Source organism: Salvelinus sp. IW2-2015, linkage group LG6.2, assembly GCF_002910315.2.
Source record: "Salvelinus sp. IW2-2015 linkage group LG6.2, ASM291031v2, whole genome shotgun sequence".
Taxonomy (NCBI): Eukaryota; Metazoa; Chordata; class Actinopteri; order Salmoniformes; family Salmonidae; genus Salvelinus; species Salvelinus sp. IW2-2015.
Genome location: NC_036846.1, coordinates 7,115,248 through 7,128,460, shown reverse-complemented (window position 1 = coordinate 7,128,460; position 13,213 = coordinate 7,115,248). Strand labels below are relative to the sequence as shown.

The 13,213-nt window shown below is 47.9% G+C and overlaps 1 protein-coding gene across 1 annotated transcript; it reads left to right on the top strand.

Moving 5' to 3' along the window:
• The first annotated feature begins 80 nt into the window (after positions 1–80).
• On the top strand, positions 81–12,649 carry kdm2ab (lysine (K)-specific demethylase 2Ab). The gene is made up of 23 exons (XM_023990008.2): positions 81–256; positions 1,109–1,147; positions 3,478–3,616; positions 3,815–3,893; positions 4,054–4,100; positions 4,209–4,387; positions 4,570–4,676; positions 4,865–4,958; positions 6,865–7,018; positions 7,111–7,226; positions 7,407–7,533; positions 7,628–7,938; positions 8,494–8,571; positions 8,721–8,972; positions 9,052–9,192; positions 9,411–9,497; positions 9,661–9,906; positions 10,040–10,072; positions 10,178–11,259; positions 11,379–11,542; positions 11,638–11,784; positions 12,028–12,243; positions 12,371–12,649. The coding sequence occupies exons 2-23, from the start codon at positions 1,112–1,114 to the stop codon at positions 12,550–12,552; spliced, it is 4,017 nt and encodes a 1,338-aa protein (XP_023845776.1). The 5' UTR covers positions 81–256; positions 1,109–1,111; the 3' UTR covers positions 12,553–12,649.
• The last annotated feature ends 564 nt before the right edge of the window (positions 12,650–13,213 follow it).

Below are 13,213 nucleotides of genomic sequence, written 5' to 3'. Positions count from 1 at the left end.
ACCGCTTTGCCCGTTGACGTCACCGGCCATAGACCGGTGCCCCGCRGCTCAGATGAATAGAATCCGCCCTGTGTGTTTTGTGCTCAGCTGAAAATGGCGTCCCGAAGCGATCGCTTTAACTTATCGCACAATAACATGGATAACAAACTACACAGCTAAAATGATATAAAATGGATACCAACTTCAAGGATAACCCATAAAAGCCGTTCTACAGGACAACGTATAGACCACAACAACCCAAGGAGTTATTTCAGTGGTACAGTGAAAATAATAGCATTTTCCCCAATAGTAAGCTAGGTAATGTAAGTTACATGGCTAGCTAACGGTAGCTAGCTAGCGGGCTAACGTTCCGTGAATGAAGTCGCTAGCTATTGTGCATATTTTTAAGAAATGCCCCACATAGATGTAGCCTAACACGGCTATTGCGTTCGAACAGGAGACAACCAGACACACACATGTATTCGCGAAAGTTAGCTAGTTAACGTTAGCTAGCAACATTCTGGCAGCTAAGGTTCACTCTAGTCTAGCTAGCCAGACAGCTAACAACAGCGTCTGCTGCAAGTCGGTCAGTTCTGTACCATAAGCCAAGCACAACCATCTAACTCACTGGTTTTGTTGCAAATAAAATTCGAATTTGTTATTAACATTTTTTTGCAAAAGAATAACGTTAGTTGGCTATCAACGTTATCGGTTGTTCCTAGGGTTACGGGGCGGCAGGTAGCTTAGTGCGTTGGGCCAGTTACCTAAAGGTTGCTGGATCGAATCCCCGAGCTGACAAGGTAAAAATATGTCGTTCTGCCCTTGAACAAGGCAGTTAACCGACTGGTCCCTGGTAGGCCGTCATTGTAAATAAGATTTTGTTCTTAACTGACTTGCCTAGTAAAATACAAAAACCTAGRTTGCCTATATTAGCAATGTATCCAAATGAACGTTAGTAACTGATAACCAGCTAGTTAGGAGTTACGCTATTCCTCTATAATCTTGTCGCCAACTATAGAACTATATCATTATTGGTCCTATATTATCTGGCAAACTGTCAATCCAAGTGCCAGGACTCTTACCGGTATTTTATCTTCATATTCCTAAAACTGTCTCATTGCATACCTAGGTTATGGAAGACCAAAACCCTCGTTACAGCAAGCGCTTGGTAAGTAGCTAACGTTCGTTTTACCAGATACGTTTAGGCATGCTAACTTAACCAATATACTTCTGGAGTTGGCCAAGTTGCACCATTTTGCAAGTGTACAATAAGAAAATGATAGTTTCCTTACTCAAAACCACTTTTGCATCGTTAACGAGCTCAAGCAATAGATAGTGTTGCTTATTTGTTGGCATGACGAAATACTGAATGTGTGTCAGTAGCTTCAATGTAGGTTCAAATTCACTAGTGTTGTCCTACRTGAAAATGCTTACTCGTGTACCTTACATTAGGTTTAACTTTTTTGTTCTCGTGCAGTGACTAATTTAGGGCAAAGGACATCATTCAGTAAAATTTTATAAATCCTTTTTACATCAGCAGTTGTCACAAAGTGCTTATCCAGATGCCCAGCATAAAACCCCAAGAGCAAAGGACATGTATTCAGTTGTGACAACCCACAGACACAGCTGTCCTTTGTAGAACAATTAGGCCATTCTAAGGGGTGTGATTTTGTTTTCTCTGCTGTCATTAAAAACAATCCATAGAATTATAGATAATAATGGAATGTTGTCCCATGTCTTTCAAACTGTGGTTAAATCAAGATATGAGAATGGATCAGTCCAGCTGAGTAGGAAACAGCATGCTTGGTGTTTTGAGTAGAGATATGGTTGGGGGGGGGGTTGTGTTGGACCCATCTGTCTAGCCAAACTATGAGAGCATAGGGGGAATGGGGTCTAGTAGGATAAGCCCCTCCTGTGATGCCCACGCGGACCATTAAGTGACCGAATGACTCATCTGCAACTCTTTGTGTTATGAATCTATATAGGGCTGGGCGATATGGGCAAAAAATATCACAATATGCTACACATTTTTAATGTTATGTTTTTGAATAATAAAAGTTCAAAATTTGCTTGGAGTTGTGCATGACCCTACTTAGGTTGGCAACACATACATTGTAAGTGATTTCAATGGGGCTTTCACCATTCTGATTGTGTTATGCTGTTCAATCAAACTTCAACCAAAAGTTGATCTAATTTGAGTTCATTTCCACTGCCATGTAGGGCTGCATGATATGGGCAAAAAAAATGAGGCCTTATTTTTAACCAAATATTGCTATTTAAATCAAAACACTTGGGTGAACTGTTGAAATCATATAAATAAAATGATTKTTCTAATTCTATAGTAAGAATGCAACAGTGGGCACTTCGAATACACTGTTTGACAACAAATGAAAAGCCAGGGAGGCGTTTGTATGATTAAGAATTATAATACTATCAGGATCTCTATGGAGCTGTAATTGTGACAGGGTAGGAACCAAAGTGTTTACCAGGGGTGTGGCACCCTATAATCTTTGGCTACATTAAATGTTTTCTCTTCACTTACTCGTACAAACAACATGCTGATATAGGCCTACACCAGCACTGGTATCGGGGTGTATTAGCTAGCTATGTTTGCTCTGACGGTCTCAATACATTTATTAACTAGCTAGCATTTGCGGCTAACACAATTTATTTTAGTCACAACTTGCTAAGAAAAGGTAAACTATCTGTTTGGAGACAGAAAGATACACAAACTAATAGTGTAATTATAGAACGTTTGTGGATTTATATTAAGTACAGAGTGGAAAGCAGCATCGATGTTGTCATCATATCAGGGATTTTATATTTTTAAATAATATCTTTGAGAAATGAACAATCACCTAAATAAAAGCTAGACAGTCGGGGAGAATCGAAACTTCCCAAAACAATTAATTTAGCAGTATTGTTTTTGTTATTATGTTTGAACAAAATAACACGGCATTAGCCATGGCCACATGCATAGAATTACTGGAAATTAGCTTTAAAACTGCTAAATTCTCTCAGCTTCAATGACGGAATATTAACAATTGCAGGATATTAGCTTAAAAACTGCAAGATTTTCTCTCAGCTCTATGGCAAAATGTGTAGAATACAGGAAATTCGCTTTAAAACTGAAACAATTTCTCTCAGTTACATGGAGAAATTTGTAGAATTTAAGGACATTTGCATAAGTATTAAAACATTTCTCTACACCMCCAAGATGGGGTCCTCTAAAATTTTCTCTAAAGTCCAGCTGGACTGATTGGGCCCATTGCCTCGCCCACCACCTAAGCCCCTTTTTGATACAGAAAAAACCCTGCATATTGTTGCATCTGCTGCATTGACCATGCAGACCGAAGAGTGAACGGTCTGCAAATGATCTCGTGGTCGAGCAACAACTGTGCTCCTTGAGTGGAAGCAATACTGTTACATATGCATGGTCTCAGGAGAAAACTAATTCAAAGTGATACAACAAGTTGAGTTTCTGCATTGTGTCACTAGCGTACGGGGACGCGGCGGCGCTACCAGGATGACGGGATCTCGGACGATGAGATTGAGGGGAAGAGGACATTTGACCTGGATGAGAAGCTGCAGAGTGACAGGTTCAACTCCTACCTGGTTAAACACATGGATGGAAAAGGTCGGGTCAAACCACGCTGTGATATCCCTTAGAGGCATTAACCATGTTTCTCTTATGTTGTGATGATCTTGACCTGGAAAAATGTATATATATTTTTTTCATCTGGCAAAAATCATGGCCCTAATTATGGAGTATTCCATTTTTTTTATTACTCTTGGTATGCCTACCCTGCATTGTCTATAATSTGTTTCTCTGCAGACTTCACATTCGAGTACATCCAGAGGGAGGGGCTGAGAGACCCTATCGTCTTTGAGAAAAAAGACGGCCTCGGCTTAGAGTAGGTCACGCTTCTTTCTAATTATCTAACCGACCTTCCTCATTGCATATCTGTGCCTGGATAGAAATATAACAGTTGGTTCACTCTCTGATTTTCCAGATGTATTTAATAACCTCTCTGTCTTTCGCTCTCTCACTCCCTCTCGCTCGCATTCTTTCAGGATGCCAGACTCTGATTTCAGTGTGAGTGATGTCAAGCTGTTTGTAGGTAAGGTCCAAACTATGAACTCACAGTTGCTGATTTCAACTGATTTAACAGTGCTGCAGCCCTTGTGAACAATATTCCCTGCCCTTTGCCTGTCTCCCTCTCTTATAGGCAGTCGGAGGATGGTTGACGTTATGGATGTGACCACTCAGAAGGGCATCGAGATGTCCATGGCCCAATGGCGGCGGTACTACGAGACCCCGCCCTCGGAGCGAGATAAGCTCTATAACGTCATCAGCCTGGAGTTCAGTCACACCAAGCTGGAGAACCTGGTGAAACGACCCGCCTCGGTAAGACACACACGCAAACCAGAAAACCTCGTCTAACACCTCAGCTTGAAAGATATACACACATAACACCAAACTATCACATGGGAAGCTTGGGAGTCTGACCATTGTAAACGCTGGGCTATCACTTCCACAGAGCCCTGGACAGTTAGTGATGTATGTCTTTACTGACCTTTTCTCCCCAGGTGGATTTGATAGACTGGGTGGACAACATGTGGCCAAGGCACCTAAAGGAGAGACAGAGAGACTCAACCAACTCCATAATAGAAATGCAGTATCCCAAAGTGCAGAAGTGAGTCCCGTGCCTTTACATGGCCTTCCTTCCTCATGTACTCAACCACACTGATTCATTTTACCCCATGCAGTCTTTGTGGGTGGAAGCGTGAGTTGATTGAATATAATGTCTTTATTACATTGTTTCAGCACTGCTTGATGTTGGATGTAAAGATGTATTTTCTTCCCTCTATCTCTGTCTTTCAGGTACTGTCTGATGAGTGTTCAGGGCTGCTTCACAGACTTCCACGTTGACTTTGGCGGTACGTCGGTCTGGTACCACATCCTGCGGGGGGGAAAGGTGAGACAACACCCAGGAGAACTAGAGCCTTGATGTGTCACATTTGAATCGCCACAGAATTTAATAGAACATACACTGCTCAAAAAAATAAAGGGAACACTAAAATAACACATCCTYGATCTGAATGAATGAAATGTTCTTATTAAATACTTTTTTCTTTACATAGTTGAATGTGCTGACAACAAAATCACACACAAATTATCAATGGAAATCAAATTTATCAACCCATGGAGGTCTGGATTTGGAGTCACTCAAAATTAAAGTGGAAAATCACACTATAGACTGATCCAACTTTGATGTAATGTCCTTAAAACAAGTCAAAATGAGGCTCAGTAGTGTGTGTGGCCTGCACGTGCCTGTATGACCTCCCTACAACGCCTGGGCATGCTCCTGATGAGGTGGCGGATGGTCTCCTGAGGGATCTCCTCCCAGACCTGGACTAAAGCATCCGCCAACTCCTGGACAGTCTGTGGTGCAACGTGGCGTTGGTGGATGGAGCGAGACATGATGTGTGGCTCAGTTGGTAGAGCATGGCGCTTGCAACGCCAGGGTTGTGGGTTCATTCCCCACGGGGGGACCAGGATGAATATGTATGAACTTTCCAAGTTGTAAGTCGCTCTGGATAAGAGCGTCTGCTAAATGACTTAAATGTAAATGTGCTCAATTGGATTCAGGTCTGGAGAACGGGCGGGCCAGTCCATAGCATCAATGCCTTCCTCTTGCAGGAACTGCTGACACACTCCAGCCACATGAGGTCTAGCATTGTCTTGCATTAGGAGGAACCCAGGGCCAACCGCACCAGCATATGGTCTCACAAGGGGTCTGAGGATCTCATCTCGGTACCTAATGGCAGTCAGGCTACCTCTGGCGAGCACATGGAGGGCTGTGCGGCCCCCCAAAGAAATGCCACCCCACACCATGACTGACCCACCGCCAAACCGGTCATGCTGGAGGATGTTGCAGGCAGCAGAACGTTCTCCACGGCGTCTCCAGACTCTGTCACGTCTGTCCTCAGTGTGAACCTGCTTTCATCTGTGAAGAGCACAGGGCGCCAGTGGCGAATTTGCCACTCTTGGTGTTCTCTGGCAAATGCCAAACGTCCTGCACGGTGTTGGGCTGTAAGCACAACCCCCACCTGTGGACGTCGGGCCCTCATACCACCCTCATGGAGTCTGTTTCTGACCGTTTGAGCAGACACATGCACATTTGTGGCCTGCTGGAGGTCATTTTGCAGGGCTCTGGCAGTGCTCCTCCTTGCACAAAGGCGGAGGTAGCGGTCCTGCTGCTGGGTTGTTGCCCTCCTTACGGCCTCTTCCACGTCTCCTGATGTACTGGCCTGTCTCCTGGTAGCGCCTCCATGCTCTGGACACTACGCTGACAGACACAGCAAACCTTCTTGCCACAGCTCGCATTGATGTGCCATCCTGGATGAGCTGAACTACCTGAGCCACTTGTGTGGGTTGTAGACTCCGTCTCATGCTACCACTAGAGTGAAAGCACCGCCAGCATTCAAAAGTGACCAAAACATCAGCCAGGAAGCATAGGAACTGAGAAGTGGTCTGTGGTCACCACCTGCAGAACCACTCCTTTATTGGGGGTGTCTTGCTAATTGCCTATTTCCACCTGTTGTCTATTCCATTTGCACAACAGCATGTGAAATGTATTGTCAATCAGTGTTGCTTCCTAAGTGGACAGTTTGATTTCACAGAAGTGTGATTGACTTGGAGTTACATTGTGTTGTTTAAGTGTTCCCTTTATTGTTTTGAGCAGTATAATTTATCCCTGACCAAGATGGCTGCCATTATCACATTCTAGAGTTATGAAGGTTTAAGACATATGCCAATTTACTATTTTATTGTATCTCTGTCTATCCCACTCTTCAACCCTGACCTCTGACCTCCTGTAGGTGTTCTGGCTTATCCCGCCCACACCCCAGAACTTGGAGCTGTATGAGAACTGGGTGTTGTCAGGGAAACAGGGAGACATTTTCCTGGGGGACAAGGCCCAGGACTGTCAGAGGATAGAACTGAAGCAGGGATACACCTTCATGATCCCTTCCGGTATGTACACACGCACACTGAGACGTACCCTCAGACACACCCGGACACAGACATTCCAACACAAACATAATCTAACCTCCCCAACTGTCTAGGCTGGATCCATGCTGTGTACACCCCCGAGGACACACTGGTGTTTGGAGGAAACTTCCTTCACAGCTTCAACATCCCCATGCAGCTCAACATCTACAACATTGAGGACCGCACACGAGTGAGTACCGTACCCTACTGCACACTGTAACACACTACCGTACCGCCCTACTGTACCGTATGGTAACGCACTACTGTATTGCAGATCCATGAGTTTGGATGAGTACTACTTGATTAGGGGGAAAAGGAATTGTTGACTTCCAATATCTCATGTGTACTGCTGTCCTTGTCCCCTCTCCAGGTCCCGGCTAAGTTCCGATACCCCTTCTACTATGAGATGTGCTGGTACGTGTTGGAAAGATACCTCTACTGCCTGACCAACACCTCCCACCTCACCCCCGACTTCCAGAAGCACTCGCTTGGCGTTGGTGAGTACACAATTTCATATTTTTTTGTCTCATTTGTTTCCCCTCCTTCTCTTTTCTCTCAATATTAATTCCTCTGAGTTTATCCTTCTGTCAGGTCTGACCCGTGAAGACTCGGAGAACAAACTCAACGGCCACGTGAAAAATGGCACAGAGGAAAAGAAAGAGGGAGACGATGATGAGGAAGAAAAGGAGGAGGAAAGTGAGACCAAGGTCAAAATTGAAGAGTCTGATGACGATTCCTTCCCCCTTCCTGGTGCCACTAAGCCGGGGGTGAGAGTAAACCTGACTCCCCTGGAGCTGGAGGGGCTGTGGAACCTGCTGGGGAAGCTGGAGGAGCTGCCGGCCCACAAAAAGTGTGTCCCCGCAGGCATCCGTAATGCCCCCGCTCTGCTCCATGACATACGGGTGGGTACAATACACCAGRCTAGAATATAATAATATATTATTTAGTAGATGCTTTCATCTATAGCTACTTTCAGTAGTGCGTGCATACATTGTATGGTTAGCCCCAGCAGGAATCAAACCCACGATCCTGAGGTCGCAAGAGCCATGCATTACTAACTGAGCTACACAGGACGTGTCTATGGCTGCACTAGCTATATACATCAGTCTATGGCTACGTTTCAATATCCACACTAGCATACACTTCCAGTGCATGGCCAATAGCTTCATTCTAAATGTTATGCTACTGTAGATATTGGAATGGTACCTATTAGTATCCAGCTGTCTGTATCCATTTGTAATCTGCTCAGTCAAGTCTTGCATGTTTTTTAAATTTAACTAGGCAAGTCAGTTAAGAATAAATTCTTATTTTACAATGACGGCCTACCCCGGCCAAACCCTCCCCTAACCCGGACGACACTGCGCCAATTGTGCGCCATCCTATGGGTCTCCCGATCATGGCCGGTTGTGATACAGTGAGACATGACCCTGATATGGCTAATGTTCTGCTGTTTTCAGGCTCTTCTGGAGGAACACTGCAACGATGACCCCAAGCTGTCTTACACCGGAAAGCCCATCGTCAAGTGGCCCAAGAGGGTGAGCCAGAGAGCACATGCCTCTCATACACACATTCAAACATCCACCTAACATACAGGTGTCATACATTTACTCACCAGAGTCAAGGTCTCAACAACACAGGGACAGACTAACTTTCTAACTTTCCGGTCTCCTCTCCCCCTCTGCAGCCCTCGTGGTACCAGCCCCCTCCCCCCTCAGCGGTATACCGTCCTCGTCTCGCCATGCCCCACAAGGCCGTGGTCCCGCGCCCTGCCAAGCCCACCTCTATCTCGGCTCTGAGACGGAGGCGCGTGCGCTGCAAACACTGTGCAGCCTGCCAGAGGAAGGAGTGCGGGGAATGCAACTTCTGCAAAGATATGAGGCGGTTCGGAGGACCCGGGCGCATGAAGAAGGGCTGCATGATGAGGCAGTGTCTCGCTGTGAGTAGCCAGTGCAGTGCCTTCCTACTCAGAGAGAGGTGTGTGTAGTATATTGACCCTGGTCTCTCCCCGTCTCCAGCCTGGCCTGCCTAACTCAGCGGTGTGTGCTCTGTGTGGAGCGGGCCAGGGGAAGCAGGAGTGTTCAGACGCAAGCCCCTCCTCCACAACCCTSATGGAATGCTCCAACTGTGCTCAGATCGCCCACCCCGACTGCATCAAGGTGACCAGGCCTCGCACTAGCAGATACATGTATAGCTGTACTACAATCCACATGGAAAATCCTTCTTGTGCAACATACTTCCATTTCACATTTTCTTTACAATGTATGTATCCCACAAAACTCAAATGGCCCTTACTGACGATTGAGGTGTTATAGCTGTATATAACAGTCCTCTGTGTGTATGGCAGGTGCTATAACTGTTGTTAATTCTCTCTCAGGTTCCTGGGGAGGGCAGGATCAACAAGGACCTGCCCAGCTGCTGGGAGTGTCCCAAATGTTACCAGGGCAAAGAAGGCTCATCGGAGGTACCCCAACTCTAACTCTTCCTCTCCCTTTCTCGGTCTGTGACCCCCTCTCTGTGTCTCTCTCTCTTCCTCTATGTCCCTATAAGACAATACTCATCTACTGTATTGATACCCGTTTAGTGATCATGATGATGCCCCGTCTCACTCTCCCTCTCGGTCTCAGTCGTCCAGCAGTGATGAGGACAGCACGGTGTCTACAGGTTCTCTCTCTACGTCGAATAATGCCCACCGAGAGGGGATAGGAGATGGGGAGGCAGGCGGTGGGGTGAGGAAGGGACGACGCGGCAGACCCCCCCTGATGTCCCCTCTGTCCCAGCAGAGAGCGCCCCCTCCCTCTCAGCGGCTGTTACTGCAGCAACAACAAAACAGGAAGAGAGCCGGAGCGCTGGAGCTACGACTCAGGAAGAGGGTGAGAGGGGGGGGTTGCTAGAGTGATTTTTGATTTTGGTTAGAGGTCTGTGTTAAAGCTCTAAATCTATCGTACAAACATTCCTCACCACCAAGTAATCTCCTCTTAAATCTCTTACTACTCTTTGTTGCAGATCAAACTGGAGCGCAGCAAAATCTTACAATCGGTAAGCACATGCAGTCCTATTTTAAAGCACAGTAATTCTCCAAACCAGTGCATGATTATTCAAACCAAAGCACTGTTTAACCCATTTACCCATTATCCTCTACAGAAGCAGACGTTGTCTCTGGAGCGTTCTCCTAAGCTCCTGTGCTCCCAGGGTCTAGCCCACCTCCAGAGAGGGGTGTCCTCTCGCCTCCGCTCCCCTGTTGGCAGACTGTCCCGGGGCCGCGGGTCCTTCAGAGGCTCCCCTTATCGCTCCCCTACAGGGGCTCGTCTCCAGCCCCCCCAACCCTCCCTCAGCCTGGCCCCCACAGGCAGGGGAGAGGGACACAGGGAGCGAGGGAGTGGGAGAGGAGTACGGCTCAGAGGAGGAGCAGCAGGGAGAGGAAGAAGAGGACAGAGACATGGAGGAGCAGAGGAAGAGAGTGATAGCAGCAGTAGTAGCAGCAGCGGCAGCACCAGCAGCAGTAGTAGTAGTAGTAGTAGTGATGAGGAGAGGGAGAACGGCGTGCGGGCCAGACGGAACAAGGAGAACCGACCACAGAGACGAGGAAGAGGAGCAGCCAAAGAAGATGAGGAAGAGGAACAGAGTGAGGAGTCCAACCAAAATGGAGAAGAAGAGATGGATGAAGACGGGAGGGAAGGAGGACAGGCACAAACGGAGCCACCGGTCCTCGTAGTGTCGGACCTTAGCGACGACCTCATGAAGGGCTCGTATCTCACAGTAACCCTACAGCCGTCGAGGGCCAAACGTGATCCGGGGGCCATTGTCCCGAAACTGGAGGCTGCAGTTGCCCCCCGCCCTGCCCCTCCCGGCCAGAGTTGCATCCAACGCAAGAACCTGGCCCGACCACCCCTCAGGAACCACGCCCCAGACCCTTACACTGCACCCTCGCATTCAGACACACACACGCACACCCGGGGCAGCAGCACACACACACGGGGCTCCCATCCAGACGAGAGGAGAATGAGGCCAGGCAGACCAGAGAGAACAGACAACAGCGCTTCCTCCTCCTCTCCTGTTCCTCCTCTACGCCTCCCTCTGTCGGCTATACAGGATGGGGGGAGGGAGGTGGTCAATGGAGGGAACGAGCCGGGCTGTGAGAGGGAGGTTTGGGTATCTGTCTTCCGTTACCTGACTCGTGCAGAGCTCTGTGTCTGCATGGCCGTCTGCAAGAACTGGCACAAATGGTAAGAGAGAAAAACTATTTAGAATGCATTTTATACACACACACACTATGAACGTGTCTGCATGCGCAAGAGTGTATAGGAGCTCGATAACCAATTAAAACGTGTGTGTTCTCGTGTAGGAGCTTGGATAAGAGGCTGTGGATGCGGATCGATCTGAGCGTGTCTAAATCCATCAGTCCTCAGGCTCTGTCAGGTATCATCAAACGCCAACCAGTCACCCTGGACCTCTCCTGGACCTCCATCTCCAAGAAACAACTCATCTGGCTCATCAACCGCCTGCCTGGTACACACAATACACACACAAGCCACCAAACATGTCCTCACACACTTGGACTACTACTCACTCTGGAGATGTAACTTATTCTCTCTCCGGCTCAGGGTTGAAGGATCTCATGTTGTCTGGCTGTTCCTGGTCTTCAATTTCGGCTCTTAGCTCACCRGGTTGCCCCCTCCTGCGCACGCTGGACCTTCGGTGGGCCGACGGGATCAAAGACGGACAGATCAGGGACCTGCTCAACCCACCAGGTGAGACAACACATCCCGCCCCTTTCCTCCACCGCTTTCTGTTTTGAGTTAAATACTGTTTGGATAAATCCCTTGTCATACCAAATGAATTAGCTGTGTCCCGCTGGAGTCCACAGCAGACATATTTTCTATTTTGTTCTCTCTTCCACTGCATCATTCCTCCTGTCACCTCTCTTTCTCCTCTGCCTCTCCCTCCCTCTTCCTGCCCTAATTCCTGTCTACCCGTACCCCATCTCTCTCTAGGTTGTGATAACCGCAGTCAGCTGAGGAACATGCAGTCTTTCCGTCTGGCGGGGCTGGAGATCAGTGATTCTACTCTGAGGCTGGTGATCAGACACATGCCCCTGCTGACCCGTCTGGACCTGTCCCACTGTGGAGGCCTCACTGACCAGTCCATCAACCTGCTCACTGCTGTGGGCTCCTCCACACGCAACACACTCACCGAGCTCAACCTGGGGGGTAAGACTTGGACTCACGCGTACACAGCCACAGCTGAGACTTGGAGCAGTGTGCACACACACGATTGTGACTAGTACTTGATATTGAGTTGTTGTTAGTGTTGAGCCCCGGTCTCTCTATCTCCCAGGCTGCAGTAAGCTGACAGACTCGTGTCTGCGGTACCTCCGCCGGCTTTCCTGCCTCTCCCTGCTGGACCTGCGGGAATGCAAGAGTGTGTCCCGCAAAGCCTGCGAGACCTTCATCTCTGAGCTGTCTGTCAACACCCTCTACTGCCTATCTGAAGACAAACTGATCCAGAGGATATCCTAGAGCCCGCCTCCTCTGTCTGGGACAGGGGATACAGGGAGAGGTTGGGGACATCTGTGTGACAAGAGAAAAGACTGTAGGACAGGGAGGCTTAAAAGCACCTGCTGCCTCTGAAGGGAGCAGGAATGGAAAGCACTTAGTTACTGCGCACTTAGTGGGAGCAGGATTTCTTTCCAGTTGCGTGTGTGTGTATATATATATATATTTTTTACTAAACCAGACAAGAGACTCAGGAGTTTGAGTTTAGGCGCCTACGCTGCATGATGAAGTTGGGGTGGGAAGTGGACTCCATGATATGTGGAGGGGAGAGGTTAGGCGGGTTCTTGTGAGGGTGGCAGGCGATTGTGGGGGTGGGTCAGTCATCCCAGATGGGGTTCTTCTCTTCACCCTGGGAGTTCTAAGGCTGTCTTTACCCAAAGGTGTTGGCTGTGGACTAACTAACTCCTCCAGGAGTACTCTGGTCAGGTCGCCCCACCCTGAGACAGAGGGGCGCAGACAAGGGATTCGGGGAAGGTGCGAGGGCAATCGACATGGTGACCAGACCACTCCTAAATAAGGACAGGGTATGAATGAAATGGGGTGGAAGGGGCGGAGACAGGGTAAATGGCGCGATCTCAAACAACCGTTAGAATTCAGGTGCTATCACTCCCAAAACTCTGTTTTG